The sequence below is a fragment of the Alexandromys fortis genome, unplaced genomic scaffold (genome assembly GCF_014885135.2).
Source record: "Alexandromys fortis isolate MF-2015 unplaced genomic scaffold, M_Fortis_MF-2015_v1.1 scaffold_54, whole genome shotgun sequence".
Classification (NCBI taxonomy): domain Eukaryota; kingdom Metazoa; phylum Chordata; class Mammalia; order Rodentia; family Cricetidae; genus Alexandromys; species Alexandromys fortis.
The window spans coordinates 302226-321227 of record NW_026067958.1 but is presented as its reverse complement, the minus strand read 5'-3'; the positions used below and the strand labels follow the sequence as shown (position 1 = coordinate 321227).

Genomic DNA, 19002 nt, shown 5'->3' with positions numbered 1-19002 from the left:
CATTTGTCACTCACCTGGGAATTCTTGAACTCTAATGTGACCTTTCTAATATCTATTGACCGGATCTTCATTTTTCATAGTTGAGCTTATCATAATTTTATACTATACATAATAGACCACTAGAAATACTCCGCAGTTTTTAAGTTCCTTCTCATGATAAAGGAAGATATCTGAGGTGTATCTGACGGTGGGTCTAAAGAACTCAGCAATTTATATGTCTAGGTTATTGTCTGGATCACATAGCACAAATGTACATCACACTGTTTCTCACATCATCCCAAGGAAAATTAACGTATGCCCAGTCTCAGAAATTACCATCTGATTCAGGATACTTCCATGAGAACTATGTTCTTAAAATACACATAAACAGATCTGTACCACATTTTAAAATGAACAAATATAGTGAAATCATAGTAATATATAAATTAGTTTTAGACTTTGTTTTATTATTACTTTTTGCTTTGGTATTGTTGTTGTTGTTTGCTTTTGAGACAAGGTCTCCTTGTGTAGCCCAGGGTATTCTGGAACTCTTTAAGTAGATCAAGAAGGCCTGAGCTCATGGAGATCCATCAGCCTCTGCCCCATAAGTACTGGGATTACTAGTGTGTACTACCACAACCAACATAAAATAATCTGAAAGCCTTATACATTAAGAGTGATAGAAGTAGCTATAAATGGTGGCTCATATACTATATGCTAGTTACTTTTCATATTGATATAACAAAAGTACCTGATAAAACAACTTATAGCTCACTTTAGCTCAAGGTTTAAGAGAGAACAAAATCAATCATGGTGGAGAAATGGTGGTGGCTGGGCACATTACATTAGGAAGCAGACAGATGATTGGTGGTACTCAGCTCACTTTTTTCAGTCTGGTATCCATACCCCATTGGATGGTATCACCCATGTTCAGGGTGGGTCTTCTTTACTCAAGTTACATTTCTAGAGACACTTTGAAATGTTTGTATGATGATTACAAACCCAATTAAATTAACAAGGAAGTGAAAACCCATACGTCGGGAAGCAGAGCAGAAAAGGTGTCTAGAGTTTCAGACCAGTTTGAGCTACCTAGGAAGTTCTATGCTAGTCTGGAGCTCAGTGTGCAGAACCAAAAAAGAAATCCTGATAAAAACAATAAAAGAGGTAGTATATAAAAACACAAGCTTATCAAAAGTTTACAAGTCTTATCAATGTACTAGGTTTAAAGGAAAAGCTGTTTATTCTGCTTACTCATACTAAAAAAAAATCAAGTAGTATATTTCTTATTGATATAATATTTATACAATGAAAATTGAGGAAATGAAGTATTCAAAGTTAGAAACATGAATTCGACCACTTGGTTCACTCACTCCCTTCCTCACAGTCTTTTTTCCAACAGGATTTTCTTGGTGACCTATTTCACCAGTCAGTGTGCACTGAGATCCTACCTTGATATCCAGGCATTCACCGTCCACTGTCCTTTCAAATCCTACTAGTTATGACTTTTTCCTTGTTTAAATCAACTTGCAAAAAGCCACATGTTTTATTAACCATGTCTATTGCCTTTTCCCTCCTTCTAGAATGTAAGCTCCACTATGGAAGGTTCTCTTATGTATCAACAGGAGCTGGAGATGTTTCTGATATTTAATACATGAATATTCAAATGGACATAGATGATATGGAATTGGTATTTACTTGTTTCTTATTTTGGTTATAAACTATATATATATATATATATATATATATATATATATACACACACACACACACATATACATACACACACACACACCTATGTCCTTATGTGCTCTTTTCATATAACTCTTCACCCAGAATGCTTTCTAAATTGATTTAAGAAAATCCCTGTGGGTATTAGCAAGCAAGTTCTGTCTTTTAATTTCACATAGTTCACTCTGTTTCCTTGCAAGGTTTTATTATTTTCTTATTACGTTTAAACTTTTGTTCTACCTGAAATGTATGTCTACATATTATATTGTACATGGTTGAAATTCATATCCTTCTGGCTACATGACCAGATATGCCACTGTATTAAAGAGCATATTCTGTCTCTATTGAACTAAACTATCCATACTTGGTGATATACTAAATATATTAAATCCCAACTGATCTTAGGTTCTTGGTTCTCTACCCTGTTTAACCGATGATCTAATGAGCATTAAGTTATTATTTTTATAATGGAAACATAGCTTAGGTCAAAAAGAAGAAATAGAACTTAATCAAGTGGTAAGAATATTCAAAGTAAAGATTGATTTTAAAACTAAGCAGGGAAAAGACATGATTATTAAGACATATGGCTGTTACACATTGGTAGAGGCAAGGAAAGAAGTCATACTATAAGTAAACTTCATAAATATTTAATCTGCTCAGAATCTATAAAAATAAAACAATGTGTTCCTTTTTTCTGACCATATATTGGCTAAGCCAATCTTCTGTATATTTCCTTTGAAATATTATTTAATTATCAAATTATTCTGTGGTTTGCTACTGTTCCTTGCTCCAATTGTTTGAGGGGGCTACTGCATTCAGGTTCTCCAGTAAAACAGACCTGAAAACTCTGAATGTGCATATAAACATGCATGCTTAAGTACAGAAAAGGTGACAGAAAGACAGAGACAAAGAGTCACAGAGACATAGAGACAGAGATGAGACAGAGATTTTATAAGGGAGTGGCTTAAGAAATCAGGAGGGTAGTGAGTCTCAGAAGGGGCTACCAGCCTGGAGTGGAGAAAAGCTTATGGCATAGATGAAGTTCAAAGACAATCCAATGAGTGTTCTTTATCTTCCTAAAGGGGCTGTCTTTTTTGTTGTTGTTGTTGTTCTAGACAGACTGGCACAAGACAACATTATGGCAGGAAATCTCTTTTACTCAGAATTCTACAATTTAAATGTCAACCTAAGCCTTTAACAATGCTCATTTTGACAAATGAAATGAAACACATCAAATATTTCAGGCTGCTTCATAATCTTAAAAAGATACATTTTATAGGAAAAAAACTATATATACATAAAACAACAGTTATAGAAATGGAGACCATGAATTTAAGAGAGGGAAAGAATGTGAGTTATGTGGGAGGATTTGGGGGAACAAAGAGTAGGAAAAGTAGTTTTAAATTATAAATTATGATAAAAGATTCTAAGTATTTTGCAGGAAAAATCAGTGGTTTTTAATATTTAACAAGTCGTACTGTGCTGTATTTAGAACCAATGTCTCTTTAAGTGGATGGTGTAGTCATCAAGGGACTGATGATTGATCATAATTTGTCCTTTCTTATTATTCTTCTTTCTGTATTTATTATTTATATATTGTTTTGTTTTTACATCCCATGCACAGTTTACTGCTGTGGGATAATGCTCTTTTACCCTGTAAAGATTTGTCACTTGTATTGGCTTAATGAAATGATGATTGGCCAGTAGTTAGGCAGAAAGTATAGATGGGGTGACCAGACAAGGAGAATTCCGGGAAGAGGAAAGGCTCAGTCTGTAGTTGCCAACCAGACGCAGAGGAATCAAGATGAGAATGCCTCACTGAGAAAAGGTACCAAGCCACATAGCTAACATAGACAAGAATTGTGGGTTAATTTAAGTTGTAAGAGCTAGTTAATAATAAGCCTGAGATAATAGGCCAAACAGTTTATAATTGTTATAATTCTTTGTGTATTTCTTTGGGACCAAATGGCCATGGGACTGGACAGGACAAAAGCTTTTATCTATGGTTTCCCCTCCCTCTTCTTTTCCTAGTCCCTCTCCTCCCTCCCCTTTTTGTGTAGTTTTATCACTTTACATCCCCTAATTTTATTGAGAAATGTGACTCTGTCAGGAGTTAATTAGATGTCCCTCGACTGAAGAGTAGATAAAGAAAATGTAGTATATTTACACAATAGAGTATTAGTCAGCTGTTAAAAAATGACTTTATGAAATTTAAAGGCAAATGTATAAAACTAAAAAAAAGAATCATTCTAAGCAAGGAAACCCAGACCCAGAAAGTGAAACATATGTACTCACTTATAAGTATTAGCTGTTAAATAAAGGAAAATCACACTATAATCCACAGAAAGGCAAAGTACCAAGGAAAGCTCTAGGGATTACAGATGGAACTCCCTGGTAAGAAGAAACAGAATAGATTTTGCAGGTGGACTAGGGATGCATAGAGATGGGAACAGGAGGGATCTAGTAGAGGAAGGAGGGATGGAGGGAAAGATGACTAGAATTTTTGAAGGGGCATTTGAGGGGCGATACCAAGTACAGTAGAAACTTCCTGGAACCTATGAGGATGACCCTAGCAAGGACACCGAGTAATGGGAGATATGGAGCCTAAACTGGCCATCTTCTGTAAAAGACAAATCTTCTAGGGTAGGACTGAGATACTAACCCAGTCACATAAATCTTCAACCTACAACTTGTCCTACCTTCAAGACAAGGTATGGCAATAGTGACTCAGAACTTGTGAGAGTGAGGAATTAATCTCAGGCCCACACCAAGAGAGGGAGGCCATGCCTAATACTGCCTCGTTAGGAAATGGAAGCTGAATGACCCACATACAGACCTATGGTAAAAAAGAACACAACTGTCCCAAAAGAAAAGTCGGTAAAATCATTCCTAATGATATTCTGATATACTCACATATTGGTGCCTAGCCCAGTCATTACCAGAGAGGCTTCATCCAGCAACTGATGGGAGCAGATGAAGAGACCTACAGCTAAATATTAGGTGTAGACAAAAGGTCAGGGAACCCTCAGAAGAGGGGGAGGAAGGATTGTAGTCAACAGAGGGGTGGAGAACACCAGGAGAACACAGCCCATAGAACAATTAAGCGGGGCTCCTAGAGGCTCACAGAGAGTGGAACTGCAATCAGAGAGCCTGCGTGGATCTGCGCTAGGTCCTATGCATATACGTTGTGATTGTCATCTTGACATTTTCATGGGACTCCTAATAGAGTGTGGGTGTCTCTGACTCTTTTACCTTCTTTAAGGATCATTTTTCAACTACTGTGTTGCGTTTCCCAGCCTTGATATGAGGGTTTGTGGTTTTGGTGGATATTTTAGGAGGCCTGCTCTTTTTTGAAGAAAAATAGGGGAGCAGTGGAGGTGAGGAGGAATTGGGAGGAGTGGAGAAAGGGGAGTCCGCAGTCAGGATATAGTATGTGAGAAAAGAATAAATAAAAAGTGAAAACAATGTTTAAAAAGGTGACTTTCATTCTTTTTTTCCTTTTATTTTATTTATTCTTTTTTAATTAAAAAGAAGTCATGGGCTTCCCTGTGACAGTGACAGAGTCTAAGATTTCAGTATTTAAAATAGAAGAGACAGCTCTTTTACTTATCTTTCCAAGTTCTACTTTACAGGAAAATTCACACCATTTGCTTCCCCATAGCTACTAAATTTACCTGGTGTGTGATCAGAATCAGGGTTCAAAGCTTCAGTAGGAATTGTGCTGCCAATGGCCCAATCCAAGTCATCTTCAGGATCTTGGGTGAGACCACAAACTACAGTCCAGTCTTCAGATGCTGTTTCAAAATTGCAGCTTCCTGCTGTGCTCACATAATAACCTAGGAAACAAGATAGCCATATAAGCTTCACAAAATGTCTACAATCTTCTATGCCCCCATTTTTGATGATTCAAATCATTTTATAATAGTTTTGTTTTTAATTTTGAAACATTTTACGTGTGTGTGTGTGTGTCAGAGAGAGAGAGAGAGAGAGAGAGAGAGAAAGAGAGAGAGAGAGAGAGAGAGAGAGAGAGAGAGAGAGAGAGAGAGAGAGAGGAGTGTGTGTTTGCATGAGGTAGGCTTATGCCATGGAGTGTGTGTCGAAGTCAGAGGACAGGCTCAGGTTTCAGTGCTTGCCCACCCTCTTGTTTAAGACAGCATCTTTTTCTCTTTGCAGCTCCCTAAGTGTTACACAGACAGAATGAATTCTTATGTTATTTAACCAATATGCATCAACTGAGATAGCCTTTCTTTTAAAAGGATGGTTTCTGTTATCCCTTAAATTTCTTCTTGCCCCTATCCTTTTCTCAATAAAACACCAATCTTAGCTCATGAAACCTTAATCAGCAAAACGCTCTGTGTTAAATGGATGCCAAAGTCAGAACACACTGAACTAATGCTCTCTTACACCTTACTGAGTTCCTAAGAGAATTTACATAAACAAATATTTTAATTCTTTACGAACTATTTCATTTTATCCCTAAAAAAGCAAGAATGTTAGTCATTCTTTTCTTCTTTTACATTATTTTAACTCATTTTAATGACTACATAATCTATTATCTTATGTGCTTATTTATGGACTTTGTTTCTTATGCATGTCATACTAGCATTCCATAATACAGAACAGATTATATGATGCAAAGATGAAATGAACTCACCAATACCAGCGTTTAGTCACCATATCATTAAATATTCAAAACCTTCTTGTACATACCCAGGACTGCTATTATACTTTCACACATGGGTTCTGTGCTATTTGTATTTCCATGTAACTCAATCCCCGATTCATAAACCTAAATGCTTTTGTTCCACTCCCTAACCCCTTGGATAATATTGTTCCTCCTGGCTCAACTAGCCTACTGTAAGACCCCTTCAGCTTTCAAGACACACAAGTCCCTAAGATATATTTTCTTACATTTTTTCCTACCCATCTTAAAACAAGTGAATTTTTTTTATTTGAGCTATATATTTTTCTCTGCTCTCCTCCCTTCCTCCCCTCCCTTTCTACCCTCTTCCGTGACTCCCACACTCCCAATTTCCTCAGGAGATCTTCTTGCCTTTCTGGCTAAGATCATGTGTAGGATCTGTTCTTATCAGTTTAAAACAGGCGAGTTTTTGTCTTTTAAAGTGAATCTCTGCCTCTTATTTGGACTCCTCATTAAAAATTTATTCCTCTTCTACAGCTCATCTCCTTTAAGGTCATGTTTTTTGGTCTTTCAATGTACATCCCCTGCCAATTTGTTTATAATAACTTACACTGGTCTTCCACCTTCATTTTAAAATGCATGTACTTATTTAGGTTTTTCACTCTGTTTATCCTCACTTGTTCTTCCCGTATATTTTTAAATAAGTGTCCTGCAAACATGCACACATTGTGAAATAGAGACTAACATATTTAAACATTTCTGGAACATTCCATTTGGAATATACCACCATCACTTCCAAAGCTTTGCAGTGTTCTCTCCAAATATGCTCTCTGTGAGATTTCCACTTAGCATGAATCTATCTCTTTTTGTAAAGGCTCAAACTCTGGAGTTACTATTGGCCCTATATCCATATTTATATGCCAAACATGTAACCAGTACCTGGATATTTTTCCTTTGAGAATTTGTGTGTGGATCCCCTTGTTTGATGATTCATGACAACCACCCTGGCTCAAGCCCATGATTATTTTAGAGATGTCTTTAGCACAGGCTTCATCTTACCCACCTCACAAACTGAAGCTACATTAATCACCCTTAACACAGTTCTTGTGTTATTTTATCTTGCTTAAAATAGTCCATTTTTTTTTGCACACAGTGTGAAAATACTCTTCCAAATCCTAGCGTTGAATATGATAACCTTTACTTGGATGAATTTTTTTTTAGGATGAATCTGTCTCATCTTTACAATTGTCTCAACCTCAACCATGTGTTATAAATTCATCTCTCTAAAATAAACTGACTTTACTAAACATTTATGCTAAGACCTATATCTATATTTTTAAAAATACTCTACCAGCAGTTGGTTACTCTTTTCTTAACCATTTTTTATATGTTTTACTTAAGATAAAACCGGTCCTTTATTTTAATTTTATATGTATGGGTGTTTTGCCTGAATGTATATCAGTGTACCATATGCGTGCAGCAAGACAGAACACTTTAATCTAAGTAACCACCTTTTCCCACTGAAGAATGTGTGTCAAGCGGCTCATGACTCAACTAGTCAAGTGTGATGTGAACCTTCTTTTCCTTCTCTTGGTTAGTTTAGGCATAGTTTGGAATGAAAATCTAGATAGCAGCATTTTCAACAAATGATGCTGGTAAAACTAGATGGCTGCATATACAAAATCATTATTTATCACACTGCACAAACATCAACTCTAAAAGGATCATAAAACCAGCTACAGTAAACCTCAGAATAGAAAATAGGGAAAGGCCTTGAATTCATTGGTATAGGAGAAGACGTTCTAACCAGAACACTGTTAAAATAGGCATTAAAATCAACAAATAATAAATTGGTCATCATAAAACTAAAAAGCTTCAGTAATGCACAGGACACAAGCATTCAGATAAGGAAGCAGCCTATAGAATAGGAAAATAGTTTTATTAACTACACATTCAATATAGAGCTAACCTCATATATATTCAATATTTCTTGAATATATATTCAAGAAAATAGATATCAAAAAACCAAATAACTCAATTATATATATATAATATATATATATATATAATATATATATGGGGTACAGATCTAAATAGGTTGTCAACAGAATAAACTCAAGTGGCTGAGAAGTATGTAAAGAAATGTTCAACGTCAATAGCCATCAGGGAAATGCAAATCAAAACTACTTTGAGATTCAATCTTACACCTGTCAGAATGGGTAAAAGCAACCAAACAAATGACAGCTTCTTCTGGCAAGAATGTGAAACAAGGGAAACCCTCATCCACTGATGGTGGGAGTGTAAACTTTTACAGTTACTATGGAAATCAGTATGGTGGTTCCTTAGGAAGATGGCGATTTTTCTACCTCAAGACCCAGCTATATTACTCTTGATTATGCATCCAAAGGATGCTTCATCCTATCCCAAAGACCTCTCTGCTCAAGTATGTTCTTAGCTGCTCTATTCATAGTAGCCAGTAAAGAAAAACAACTTACATGTCTTTCAACAGAAGAATGGATAAAGAAAATATGCTTCTTTCACAAAATGAAGTGTTATTTAGGCATTTAAATATGACAACAGAAAATTAACAGGTAAATTGTTGTAACTAGAAAAAAAACATCTTGTGTGAGATATTACAGACCCAACAGACAAATACAGTTTCTATGTACTTATATGTGCATATGGGCTGTTAATTCAATGATTACTAAGCTACAATCTGTATAACCATCAATCAAAAGCACCTGTAGAGTATGCAAGTAGGGTTGGCAGATGGATCTTCTTAGGAAAGCAAAATAGAATTGATAGTTAATTGGTAGGAATAAGGAGGGAGAGCTGGAATGGGAAGATTCAATGGGAAGGGGTGAGGTAAGGAACACAGGGAGAGACAGCTAAAATTAAGGGCCATTTGAAGGGTAGTATGGAAACCTAATACAGTAGAAACTTCCTAAAATAATTACCTACATAAAAGCAATTTAAATGAAATTGCCAAATAATGGAGAGACAGAGTCCAAGTGGTCCATTTCTTATCACAAAATCAATCTTCCAGCACAAGGACTGGGTTACATATGAGTTGCTGATTAAAGAGGTCTCATGGCAATGCCCAGTCAACCCAAGTTGTTTCCAAGACTATAGCCTGCTCTCCACAAACTGATGGCAAGGCCCCATTGCTGATGACACCTACACAACTCATTGAACATGTAGAAATCAAGCTGTGCCTATATAGGCCCCTTCATTTGTTGGTTCTATCATGCTTGGCACAAGAAAGAGCTCTGCATTCTACCAAGAAAGAAACAAACACAAAGCTAGCTAAAATTCTTTGATCTACAATGGTGTTCTTTCTGCAAGATATGCTCGTACAGTGGTGGCTTAAAAGTTGTGGGAGTAACTAATCAATGTCCGATTGACTTAAGGCCCACTCCATAAGATGGAGCTCATACCTAGCACTGCTTGGATGACTGAGAACCTGAGACTAGATAGATCCAAGCATCTTTCATGCACCATGTTTTTCCATTTCATGTAACATCAAATTCATCCTTGAATGAGCAATTTAAATCTCAGGTCTCCTGATTCAGAACATACTAACTCTTACGGTGGGTTATAGTTGAGGCATATGGGGGTAATTATAGCTCCTATGATTTATTTTAAAAGGTATTCATTATTTTGCACTATTGCTTCAATTGTTTTGTAACTTTGAGGTATTGTAAACATTTCTAAGAGAGGATTTAGTTCTTCTGGGTTTTGGCATATTTGTGGTAACTAATTTAATACAATTTCACTTTTAGACCAGAGATAGCAAGGATTTTATATTTCCAGGTAATGAATATGTGTCAAGTGTTTTAAAATGGCAGAGACTTTATAAGAACTCTGTCAGATGATGATCTTTAAATGAATTTAACACCTTACTGATATTCCTTTAAGCAACATCTATTTCCCTAGTGGTATATTACTTAGCCACATGGCAGTATAATCAGTGTAAATACTTATCAACACAGAAATATGTCCATAGTAGATTATTTTTATGCCTCATCTTCACCTGATTTAATCACACCATGGTGCAAGGTACAAGTTGCTCCACGTGAATAATACTTTTAATTCTTGTCAACTTTCATTGAGCAGGATTTCAGATAATCTGTATAGTGTGAGAGATAATACCATGACTGAACAATTCTGTGTGTACTTGCTATAAAGGAGGAATAAAAGCATCCGCCCATCACAACACAGCACACCCCTAGCTGAGATACTGCTACAATGAATACAAGTAGTGAATAAAAAGACAGCATTTTAAGTTTAATCATTCAGTCTTTTAAATTACTTATCTGACTTCTTACAAATGATACATTTCTGCAACAGGAGGGAGAGAAACAGAGTTTTACATCTGTTGTCAGCCTATAGCAAAATTGAGTCATAAGAACAACTGCATTTTTGTGGTTGTAGTAAAAATGGTCATGAAACACAAACTATGATTGAACCTCAGCAACAATCTATAGAGGCACAGGAATTAGGTATAGGGTAAGAGATTATGAAGAAAAGATAAATCTTGATAGAAAAGGGAAATAGAATACATAGTTATAGATGGATGAGTGGGTTTATACCTGGCGAATCAAGGAGGGTTGGGGTGGAAATGGGCTCAAAGGGGGATACAGGGAGAGATGGCTAAAATTAAGGGCCTTTGGAGGGATAGCATGAAAATCTAAAATAGCAGAGGCTTCCTAAAATATACACATATATGAAGGGCATCTAAATGAAATTGCAAAATAATGGGGTTGGGGTGTATCCCAAACTAGTAACCTCTTGTGACTAAACAGAGATTCTAGTACCAGGACTAGGTTACATCTAATTGAGTTGTTGACAAAAAGGGTCCCATCACAATCTGAAAACAATCCAGATTGCTGCTGCCAAGACTCTAGGTTGCTCTCCATAAACTGCTATAAAGGCCCCATTGCCATAGACAACACCTATACAATTCAATGAACACAGAGGAGTTGAGCTAGTGCCTCCCTGTAGCATTCACCACTATATACTAGTATCTTTGGTACAGGAAGGTATTCTGCACGCTATTAAAAGAGGAATGTAACCACCAAGCCAGTCACAAACATGGAATTAACAATGGTGTCCAATCTGCAAGACATAATAGAATGATAGTGGCACAAAGCTTGTGTGAGTAATCAATTGATATCTGACTTGACTTAATGCCCACCCTATGAGACGGAACCCATACCTAATACTATTGGGTGGTCAAGAGCCTGAGAATAGATAGCCTAGGAACCTAGGAGGACACAAAATACTACCGTTCTCAAACAGATAAACAAAAGGCCTAGCAATAAAATGACTCCTAAGAATATTCTACTATACTCATAGATCAGTACCTGACTCAACCATCATCAGAGAAGCTTCCTCATATAGCAGATGAGAACCAATATAGAGACCTACAGCCAAACATTATGCAGAGAAAGAGATCTCAGAACACCCAGCTCTAAATTGAATATCTTCATCAAATTTCTCCCCTCAAGGTTCAGGAAACACCACAGAATAACACAGAAAGAGTGTAAGAGCCAGAAATGATGGAGGACACTAAGAAAACATGGGACCCTAAATAAGCATGGTCAAAGCACATGTGAACTTACAGAAACTGAGGTCACATGCATAGGGCCTACATTAGTGCTCTGCATATATGTCATAGATTCTAGCTTAGTGTTTTTTATAAGCATGTAAACTAGTGGATCTCCTTTTTGCAACTTCACTTAGGCTTTGTTTTCTTTCTTTTCGTTTGTTTTTTCCAATTCCAGTGTGTTAATATTTGTTTTATATTTTTATTTTGTTTTACTAATCCATTAGAAGTTTGTTTGTTTTCTAATAAGATACAGAAAAGGAGTGAAATTGGAGGGAAGTGGAGATGGGAGGAACTAGGAATAGGGGAAGTGGAAACTGTAATAAGGATATATTATGTGGGGAAAAAACTATTTTCAGTAAAAAGAAGAAAATTTCAAATGAGAGCAAACATAATGAAACAGAAGATGCTCATATGACCACTCCAGAATGCTAAACCAACCTATCATTCAATTCAATGCAATGTTTTATTTAATATGTTGAGTTAATTATTATAGAACTCTACAGGATGAATGACATCTTTACTATGCAGATGAAGGAAATGAACCTCTGAAAATGTAGATGTGTTGTAGCTCTTGGTTTTAATTTAATTTAATTTAACTAATATAACTGAGGGTCTTAGTCAAAATAAAGACTGCATTTTAATAACTCCAAACATCAATTTATTCTATCTATTTCTCTAAATACCATTTATGTTATTCATAGTAATATATGTAGGTAATTGAACAAATCCACGTTTCATACCTGCAATGCATCTATAAAGCAATTAAAATCAATATCAGTGAATTAAACTTGGAAATTAGCGTATCATTTATCTGCATGAGTGCTCTTTAAGGATGTGAGCAAAATCTTTCAAGTTTATTATTTTGAAACTTGCCTTTATCATTGACAACACATTGGTTTTATGCATAAAATGTTTTTTCAGTAGATCATCAAAATTGTGAACATTTGTCCAATGAATATATAGTTAATTTAGGTTCTGAAAACTATGACCACATCTGTATATTTTTATATCAATATCTAAACTATGGAAAAATTAAAATTATGTGAGTCAGTCTGATAGTAAAACAAAGAGAAAATAATAGCCACTTATATTTGAATAATTAAAATATTAAGTATTATTTCTTAGGTTTATAAAACTATATATTACTTATACAAATGTGTGTATCTTACATCATGTGTGCTTGTTCACAAACACATACACAAATTCTCCTTTTGTAATTTACAAGTAAATGGTAATAAACTCATTGACAGCATTTGTTACAATTTAAACTAAGAAACTTCATTATGATAAACTTGAATCATAAAAATCAAATAACATTATAATTCCATGTAATATTCTTTCCACCTGATTTTTTCATAATAGAAGTTGAAGTTTAGAAGCCTACAATGTCTTCTTTATATTTAGATATTCAGTTCTTTGTTCCTAACACATACTATGAATAGAAATTCATAGCCTTGAATCTTCATATAAATATTTTATATATGAAAAAATTAAAGGAAGACAATTTAATATTAGTGGTGTTTGGATTGTATACTTGATACAGTCTAGAATAACTTGGGAAGGCAGTCTCAATGAAAGATTGTCTACATTAGGTTGGCCAATGGGACATTTGTGGAAGATGGTCCTAATTTAGTTAAATCGAGAAGTTAACTTAAGTTATCTGATTCCAATTCAGTTAATTTGAGAAGACCCAGCCAAGTGTGGGTAATTCCCTTGGAAGGGTCATCCTAAACTATATGAAACAGAGAAAACTCGCTGAGGACTAAGCACGCATGCATTCATTCTCTTTCTGTGCCTCACTGAGGACGTGACATGACCAGCTGTCTCAAGGTCTTGCTACCATGCATTCCCAAGTATTTGGTAATAGCAACAGAAAAAAATCAGAATAATATATTTGAACGTTTTTATATTAACACAACAATGGCATTCCTTTCTACTTAACTATTTGTCAATGGCAGTAGGTTTAAATTATTGTTCCTTTAGATTTTTACGCAAACTAACCCAACTTTCTATTGTACGCTGATGATTCTGAAATTCTGTAGACATTATAACTTGTTTATAAAAAATGCAAATTCACAAATATTTAGAGCAGCATCCATTTAGAACCTTATTGAAATTGAGTCCTTATAAATAGTGCTAAAATATTTTTGTTCATTAAAAGTAGTTAAAAATAGTCCAAGAAGTTAATATTCACTTGAAGTTTAAAATTTACATAAAAGATATCTCTGGTAAACATAATTTATGTGATATCAGTATTATAATATAACAACATTCATAATTCAATCTGTAATTTTTGAGAATTCTTTTCATTTTTGCACTTTAATTTAAAATTAAAATATTAGCACAGCCAGGCGTGGTGGCACATGCCTCTAATTCCACTTCTTTGGAGGCAGAGACAGGTGGATCTCTGTGAGTTTGCGGCTAGCATGTTCTACAAAGTAAGTTCCAGGACAGACATATAGGCATGGCTACAAAGAGAAACCCTGTCTTAATATACCACACACACACACACACACACACACACACACACACACACACACACAAACTACCTAAATATTGAAAACATTATTTTAAGTGAAAAAAGTCAGCAATAGCAACATACACGTCTCATGAATTACTTAAATAAGCCACTGAGAACACAGTTATAGAAGGTTGGTTGTCATGGACTGGGAATTTGGAGAGTTGTTGTTTAATAGACAACTTACAAATTTCTAAGCATTCTAGAGATGGATATTGGTGGAGGTTGAACAACAACATAAATATGAATAATTTCACTATACTCTCTATATAAAGTGATCTAAATACAAATTTTTCTGTTATGCTTATTTTACAAAATAATTAAGAAATAATAGACACAACCAAAAGGATTAAGGGGGAAATAAGTGCGGCAGAGTCATTGTCATAATTAGATCTCAGGAATGAAAGTTATGCAGAGTTAAACAAACCAAGCACTACTGATCTGAAAACAAAAAGGAACAGCACAATGACCTATTGACTCTGTGCTATACTCATAGTTCGGTGCCTTATTCAGTCATCATTGTAGATACTTCCTCCTGCAACAAAAGGGAACAAATACAGACCCACAACCAGACATTACACAGAGAGTGAGACCATAAAACACGCAGCTCTGAATGAGCTGTCTCCATCAAATCCCTTCCTTCAGAGCTCAGAGAACTCCTCAGAAGAGGCAGAAATCAGGGAGACAGAAGGACTAGAGGACACCAAGAGAACAAGACCTTCTAAATCTACTGAGGAAGGTTCTTACAAACCCAAGGAAGCAGCAAGCACAGGGCCTTCACAGGTCTCTACCAGGTCATCTGCAAATATACTGTAGCTTACAGATTAATACTCTTATAGGACACCTAAATGTGTAAACGAGTGGGTCTCTAATTCTTGTGTCTTCACTTGGGGTCTTTTACTTTTCTGTTGGTTTCTCTTTTTAAAATTTGATATGATGCTTTTTATTTTATATTTTACTTTTTATTTTTTAAAAAGAGAAAACTAGAAACAAATCTGTTTATGTGGCTTCCTGACTTCAATAATGTCATCAATAGTTCTCATCTCCCTTATTATAGAGAATATTTGCATATATAGTTCTTTTATCTCCTTATATCTAGAGCAGACTGTTACTTGGCAATCAAAATTGGTTTCATATGACATTTGGGACATCTACAGTTAAGACAAATGAACTTAGGTTAGATTTCCTGTGGCTCTTTGATTAGGGGTTCTAGGAGGATCAACTCTGATAGAAGCCAGCACCTTATAAGATGACTTTTTTGTCCTGTATGGAGGCCTTAGTATGTGAGCACAAATTGTATGTCTTACCCATGGAGGATGAGGTTCCATACGAAGTATGAAACCAGAGTACTAGCTGTCCAAGTTGAGAGAGGAAGAAACTGTCACAGAGCTGATTGTCCAGTTATCATTCTGAATCTATCTACCAAGTTGATTATCAACTCACAAAGTGACCAAATATGAAACTGCTGTCAGGACCACTAGCATTTGGGGTAGCTTATTTGTAGCCAACTACAATTGCAATAGACATCTTATTAGTGTCAAGACTCCGTGTTAATGAGCTGTTCATAGCTCAAGTTCACTGGCAGAGTATCTATTATGCAAAAGATCCTAATTTCAACCAATAAAGTGAAAACAGACAACAACATAAAGATTCCATTTGGAGGCATATATAGAAGTACAGGCCTGGTATTTTAGAACCCCAGAAGGTAAAGCCTTAAGAATAAAAAGCTGAAGCTCAATCTGAGCTATTTTCAAGCACTTCTTCTACAGAGAAGGACAGTGGGATTTGGTATAGAAGTTTAGCAGTAATATGCACACATAAAATTGGATTTAAACATGTCTAGCGCTTTTTAAGTTACAAACATTTTTTACACTTAGAAGAATAGAATTTTAAAAAATAAAGGGATCCTTCTAGTGCTGATGCAATATAATTGATAAAAATTATATTTTTTACTTTTTCTATCCAATCTATTAATCAGACATTTTTTGAGAGAAGAACTCTGAAAGAAATGCAGTTGATAAAAGCAATGTGGAAGGGAGACCGCTATTGTTCTTGTCTTGTTTTACAGTTCTGACATCCCCTTTAGTTCTGCACAAACATATGGTGAAGGCTTTTTGTAACGTGATCCCATGGAATTTTCTGTACAGAAGTAAAGGGAATGAGAAGGCTGCTGTTCGGATATCCTTGCCGAAAAGTTGGAAGCAATGTTGAGCAGTTTGAATTTAGTTGAATGAAAAGAGCAATATTGTCAGTATTAGTATTACTAATTTTTGTGTGCATATTTATGATAGGTGCACATATTCACATATGTGAATATGATTGTGTATGTTCGATGGGACCATGTATTAAGATCAGAGAGTAACCTCAGGTGTCAATGGATTTCATTTTACACATTCAAACTAGGTTCCATTGTCTTTTCCCCCTAGCTATTTCAGGCTGAATGACCTGTCTGTTTCTGAAGATTCTTCTATCTTCACCTCCCATCTTCCTATAGGAGCACTAAGAGTAGAGACAAGTATACTACAATGGTCAAGTTTATGTGTATTCTAAGGATTCAAACTCAGGTGCTTACATTTATAGGAAGTGATGTACGTACAGAGCCACCTCTTCAGCACCCTCCCTCCCAGCCCTGCCAAAAGAACATTCGCTCTGATCCTCCCATGTGCCTGAAGAAAACCTGAGCCGATCAGGCCACATAGTGGCTGACAGATAAACTCACCACAATGAGCTTCATCAGACCTGTCAGAGCAATCAGGCTTGTAGTCACAAACGAGGTGGGATGCAATGCATGTCTTGTCCTGGCACAAAAAGTCTGTGGCTTCCGAGCAAATCTCAGCAGTTTCGCCTACTATGGAAAACAAAAACAAAACAGCATCGACTCAATATTGTCATTACAATTGAAGACAGTTAGCTACTACATAGATTTCTCATTCTTTATAAAACTACTGAGTTTTGATGATTGCCCGATTCTGACTTCTAATTTTCCAGTTATTCATCTTATCATATAGCACCTGCATTTTCATTAAATAAACGTACTATAAGGCAGTTAAAGCATATGTAGTCAACACATACCGACCACTGTCAGCAAACACCTTCCTACTACCCTGCCAATACCAATCCTTTTATACTGATTTGGGACCTGCTGCTATTAACCAGGGCAATCTGCATGGCAGTGGGTTTGGAAATATCCTTAGGAGCCTTGTAGGCTCAGCAGTGGGTGTACAATAGCCACTCCTTTTCTCCCAGAACTATCAATAACCAACAGCTCAGAAGAAAAGAGCAAAAGGTGCAGTGTATCTTTTAGTCTATTCAAGCCTGACCATATTCCTGTAAAAAGACTAAAAATCTGGTTAATGTGTTAAATATCCTTTGTTGTTAGATCAGGTTCCTGAACGTTCCTTCTAAGCTCCATAGTTAACTTAAGCCCTCTGCCTGAATGTTTCACAGTATATGACTTCTGCTATCTATGTCCCCATTCCTTTCCACATGCTGTCTTCTCTTCTAGTGCGGACTTCTCTGTGGGTCATGAATACCGTCTATGCAAATACAAACTTAATGAAACAGCATGTTTCTTCTTCACCTGTCTTGTTCGTCTTTCTCCTAGGCCTATGCTCTTGATTTTAACTCATGTAAGAGCAGTTTGATTCCTTTATTTGAATTATTTCCACCTCACTTAGCAATGTTCATAGTTGTTTTTCTACACTCTAATCTCTAGTGAGGCAGAGGTTTTTTATTATATTCTACTGGGCCTAACACATCCTTTATAAAATTGGTGACAAATAAATGCAGGTTATAATAACAAATCATATTGCTTTCATTAAAGGGGAGTTAATAGATGTTCATAGAATCTTCAATTTATTTTTAAAATTACACACACACACAGATGACATTTCACAGCTTAATAGTAGTTTAAAGTTCTAAAGCTAATTTTTAAATCACCTTTAACAACACAAGGAAATACAGAAATGTCTTTATAGCACAGGCCAGTGGTTTTCAACCCTCTGAATGCTGTAACCTTTTAATACAATTCCTCATGCTATGGTGACCCCCAAACATAAAATTATTTTGTTGCTACTTTATAAGAATAATTTTGCCACTGTTATGAATAGCAATGTAAATATCTGACATACAGGACATCTGATATGTGACCGCTGTGAAAGGGTCATTCTACCCACAAAGGGGTTGTGACCCACAGGTTCAGAACTGATGACATAGATGATTATAGACTGGTATGTCTGAGGTTAAGTTAATTTACTTATTTTTGTATTGTATTCCCATGAGTGAAAAACAAAACTTTTGTAGACTCTACTTTAGTGCGTTCCTGTTACCTTTGAGCCATCTTTATATTGCAATAGCTAATACATATAGAACTTCCACAGATAACTACCAATGAATTAACATGGTGCAAAGACAAAAAAGGAAGGACAGGCAGTCTAAAGCTACAGTCGCAAGTTCAGCTATGGGCTCAAAAGTCATGGTAAAAGAGTACTATAGAAACATTGTTACATTATCCTAATTAACTCA

The 19002-nt window shown here is 35.7% G+C and overlaps 1 protein-coding gene and 1 pseudogene across 1 annotated transcript in view; one reads left to right on the top strand and one right to left on the bottom strand.

The window, feature by feature from the left end:
- Malrd1 (MAM and LDL receptor class A domain containing 1) overlaps positions 1-19002 on the bottom strand; it is a 463630-nt gene that overhangs the window by 154040 nt on the left and 290588 nt on the right. The window contains exons 17-18 of the mRNA XM_050152697.1: positions 17198-17326; positions 5382-5543 (exon numbers count right to left, since the gene is read on the bottom strand). Of these exons, the coding sequence (XP_050008654.1) occupies positions 5382-5543; positions 17198-17326 (291 nt within the window). The remainder of the gene's footprint in view (positions 1-5381; positions 5544-17197; positions 17327-19002) is intronic.
- LOC126507902 (uncharacterized) lies at positions 6749-6860 on the top strand (annotated as a pseudogene).